The sequence below is a fragment of the Diaphorina citri genome, unplaced genomic scaffold, assembly GCF_000475195.1.
Source record: "Diaphorina citri unplaced genomic scaffold, Diaci psyllid genome assembly version 1.1 scaffold10655, whole genome shotgun sequence".
Classification (NCBI taxonomy): Eukaryota; Metazoa; Arthropoda; class Insecta; order Hemiptera; family Psyllidae; genus Diaphorina; species Diaphorina citri.
In genome coordinates, this window is record NW_007388029.1 from 1 (window position 1) to 1,720 (window position 1,720).

Sequence of the window (1,720 nt, forward strand, 5' to 3'; positions counted from 1 at the left end):
TACCCACCAGAAGCGAGTGCTCCTATGTTGGCACAATCAACTTCACAAGATTGCACCCACTGGGATTGCGTCAGGCCTGGATGTGGGTTTCTCACAGTGGGGTCTGCAGTTGATTGCTGTGTCCCTGTGAGTAATCTGATAAGTAGTTTCTATTTATAGTCATCAATATCTTCAATTTTTCATTAAAAAAGGTGAAGGTGATAAAATAGTTTTACCATTACCTAGTGTAAGTTCTTACAAAATCTATTTTAAGCCACCTGATTTAAATCCAATAAATAAGGAAAGTAAAAATAGTCAATATCTTCAATTTTTCTCTAAAAAAAGGTGATAAAATAGTTTTACCATTAATTAGTGTAAGTTCTTACAAAATCTATTTTAAGCCACCTGATTTAAATCCAATAAATAAGGAAAGTAAAAATAGTTTATGGTCTGAGGTTGATGTTTTAGTTTACTTAATGGTGTGAGCAGGCCTTCATTAATAATTTTGTACTGTGTGGAATAATTTAAATGTTCTATATATATAAAAAAAAAGGTAGGTACCTACCCTTTCTAAATTTATTTTTCATCCTTGTTTTGCAGGTATACCATGACTAAGTCTACATCTGTTGTGTTTATCCTCATATTTTCACTTGTGTTTCAACTGGAGAAAAAAGTAAGTTCCTAATTTACTTTTAATACAGGTTTAAGTATGCTTAGCTCAGTTAAAAATTCTTTTTTTTTTAGGTACCTACCCTTTCTAAATTTAATTTTCATCCTTGTTTTGCAGGTATACCATGACTAAGTCTACATCTGTTGTGTTTATCCTCATATTTTCACTTGTCTTTCAACTGGAGAAAAAAGTAAGTTCCTAATTTACTTTTAATACAGGTTTAAGTATGCTTAGCTCAGTTAAAAATTCTTTTTTTTTTAGTTTAACCTAACTGAGGTCTTATTGTCTCAAAATTGAAGAGAGAGAGGAAGACAAGAAGGAGAAATTTTCCAGCTATTCAGAGAAGATCGTTACCTATTCAGAATGAAGTTTGATCTGGCTGAGGTCCAAACCTTGCGACCTAGAGATTACAAGGTACACTACCTTCCAAGTTAACTAAACTATTTTTGTACTTTTGTTTTCAGTCTTGGTTTGTGTTTGTGGTCCTTACCTATTCAGAATGAAGTTTGATCTAGCTGAGGTCCAAACCTTGCGACCTAGAGATTACAAGGTACACTACCTTCTAAGTTAACTAAACTATTTTTGTACTTTTGTTTTCAGTCTTGGTTCGTGTTTGTGGTGGTATGCATGATCTCTGGAGGTCTAGTCATGTTCACATACAAGGCTACAGCATTCAACTGGCTGGGATTCAGTCTCGTATTGCTGGCTTCTTTCTCAAGGTACAGTACAGTAAATTTAATGTTTTTTTCCATCCCTGGAGTGATTTTGATAGGGGGAACCATAACAACAAATGGAACTGTCACTGCTAAGGTCTCATTGTCCCGAAATCGAAGAAAGAAGGACAAGAAAGGAGAAAGCCAGCCGAGAACGAACTTTTTCTATTTAGGATAAAGTTTGCACCAGTTGGAAATCGAACCCGCGGTCGCTTACAAGGCATTATTAATCTTCTTTTTCTTCGCCTTTTCCCGTGTACGTTTTTCGTCGATTTCGGCGTCAGCGTTTTTCGTCTGTTCGTCAGCCTCTCAATCAGCCCTAGTGTGATTGCTTTGGGCTGCCCTTTGCACTCAACCT

At 35.8% G+C, this 1,720-nt stretch overlaps 1 protein-coding gene across 1 annotated transcript; it reads left to right on the plus strand.

Moving 5' to 3' along the window:
* Nucleotides 1–6: 6 nt before the first annotated feature.
* Nucleotides 7–1,368, plus strand: LOC108254101 (solute carrier family 35 member C2-like; the record flags this gene model as incomplete). Its single annotated transcript, XM_026832720.1, has 3 exons — nucleotides 7–126; nucleotides 580–652; nucleotides 1,250–1,368. Coding segments are annotated over exons 2-3 (185 nt in total), but the record flags the coding sequence as incomplete, so codon positions are not given.
* Between the last annotated feature and the right edge of the window lie 352 nt (nucleotides 1,369–1,720).